The 1,808-nt window shown below is 27.3% G+C and overlaps 1 protein-coding gene across 1 annotated transcript in view; it reads left to right on the forward strand.

Moving 5' to 3' along the window:
- LOC106467398 (cleft lip and palate transmembrane protein 1 homolog) overlaps positions 1 to 1,808 on the forward strand; it is an 85,118-nt gene that overhangs the window by 39,382 nt on the left and 43,928 nt on the right. The window contains exon 5 of the mRNA XM_013927748.2: positions 1,216 to 1,301. Within this exon, the coding sequence (XP_013783202.1) occupies positions 1,216 to 1,301 (86 nt within the window). The remainder of the gene's footprint in view (positions 1 to 1,215; positions 1,302 to 1,808) is intronic.

Below are 1,808 nucleotides of genomic sequence, written 5' to 3' on the forward strand. Positions count from 1 at the left end.
TAAGCAATCCTGAAAAATATTTGGGGGTGCTTAACTTTTTTCCAGGTGTATATATATATTGTGTTTATACTATGACTTGCTGATGTGTATAATCAAGTCATTTCAATAGAATGTATTGAACTCTCTGTATGTGTCATATATATATGATCTGTTCTTATCCAAGTGTACTATTTTGAATTATTAAAATAACTCAAAGTAGAGCATAGAACAGATTTATTCTTTTATATTTTTATCAGTTTAATTATTTTGTTTGCCATTACTTGTAGTCCATATTACAAAGGGTTATAAAATATAGAAGTGTAGTGTTATTTAATATACTTTTTGTACATTTTGAATCAGGTAACATATATTATTACGTATGGTAAATAGTACTTTTCATTCATAAAATTTTATTACAGAATTCATTAGCTATTACTGGAATACCATTAACCTTTTCTCTGTGTAGGAAAAAACTATAGTTATAGGATTTGCTAGAGGTCATGTTACGTTTTCATATGCATTTTGAGTGCATGCAGTGTTGTTAGTAGACCACTGGAACAACCGCTTCATTAATTAACTTATATAGAACTTAAATAGAATTTGTATATATTAATTGATTTCTACAGTTTTTTTTTTTTTTAATCTTCAAGATTAAGTTTTCTAATTTCAAAGCAATAGCAGAGAAATGTTTTATTCTTTTAAGAAGAGCAAGTTATCGCATTGCTGAAAACAAAGAAAAGACATCTATTACATATTGCTCACAGACATTTGCATTTGCCCAAAATGTCAAATGAGGAATCTTTGTTGCAAGTTGGTATTTGGATGCAAATCATATTTTAAAATTACATATAATTCATAAAATATACACCACATAAGTGATTAAGATAATGCAAGTATATAAAAGACTTAAAAGATGTAAACTTAGATAACATTATCAAGAAACATAGTAAGAGGACTAAAGCTATTTAGTTTTAAGATAAAATCAATTATGTATACATTATTGGAATATATTTTGAATATGTGTTGTAACTTTATTTTTATTTTTCAAATATTTATTGGAATAAGTGTTTTTCATTGTAATATTTAAGCAACATGATCGGGTTTTTTATTTCTCAGCAAAAAAATATTCCAAATAAAGCATAGTGACTACAATTGTGTGTGTGAATTGTTAAAAAGTGGATGCAAAGTTACTCTCGAACACAGTAAAGAGTAATATTAAAATCTTTTTCACTGTAGGTCTGAACAAGTTCAAGAAACTTCGTTATCAACGAACCCACAACCTTCTGACTGGTGAAACTGCTCTTGATCCAGAACTTGTAAAGGTGAGAATTTAAAAAAACAATTATAAGTATTATGTGTTTTGTTTCATAAAGAAAAAAATTGCAAAAATCAGCTTGTGGAAGAATTTTTTTTATAATTCAGAAATTGAAATATGCTATTCCATGCTCATTACCACTTCAGACGTAAAAAACATAACATACATAACTTTTTTATGGAGGTAAAAAACTCTTTGAAAAGAAAAACTAAGAATGTAATGCATCACCTGTTTGCCATGATTTAATTCTCAGTATTACAATAGTTGCTTTTTGACATAAATTACATAATGTACTGTACTTTTACCAGCTTAAAGAAAATTAAGATTGTTGTCAGAAACTAAGTTATGTTCACCAGTTGTCAATTAAAGGCTTTTACTTATACTTCTTAACAGTATAAATATATACTGTTGTTGTTGGGCTTAGGATTCTTCTACAGTACGTGTCTGTGACTTGTTTGCGATAAATTCAAAAATCAATTAACAGCACTCACTCCACTTGTTTTCAAAATAATAT

Source organism: Limulus polyphemus, unplaced genomic scaffold, assembly GCF_000517525.1.
Source record: "Limulus polyphemus unplaced genomic scaffold, Limulus_polyphemus-2.1.2 Scaffold2599, whole genome shotgun sequence".
In the NCBI taxonomy this organism is placed as follows: domain Eukaryota; kingdom Metazoa; phylum Arthropoda; class Merostomata; order Xiphosura; family Limulidae; genus Limulus; species Limulus polyphemus.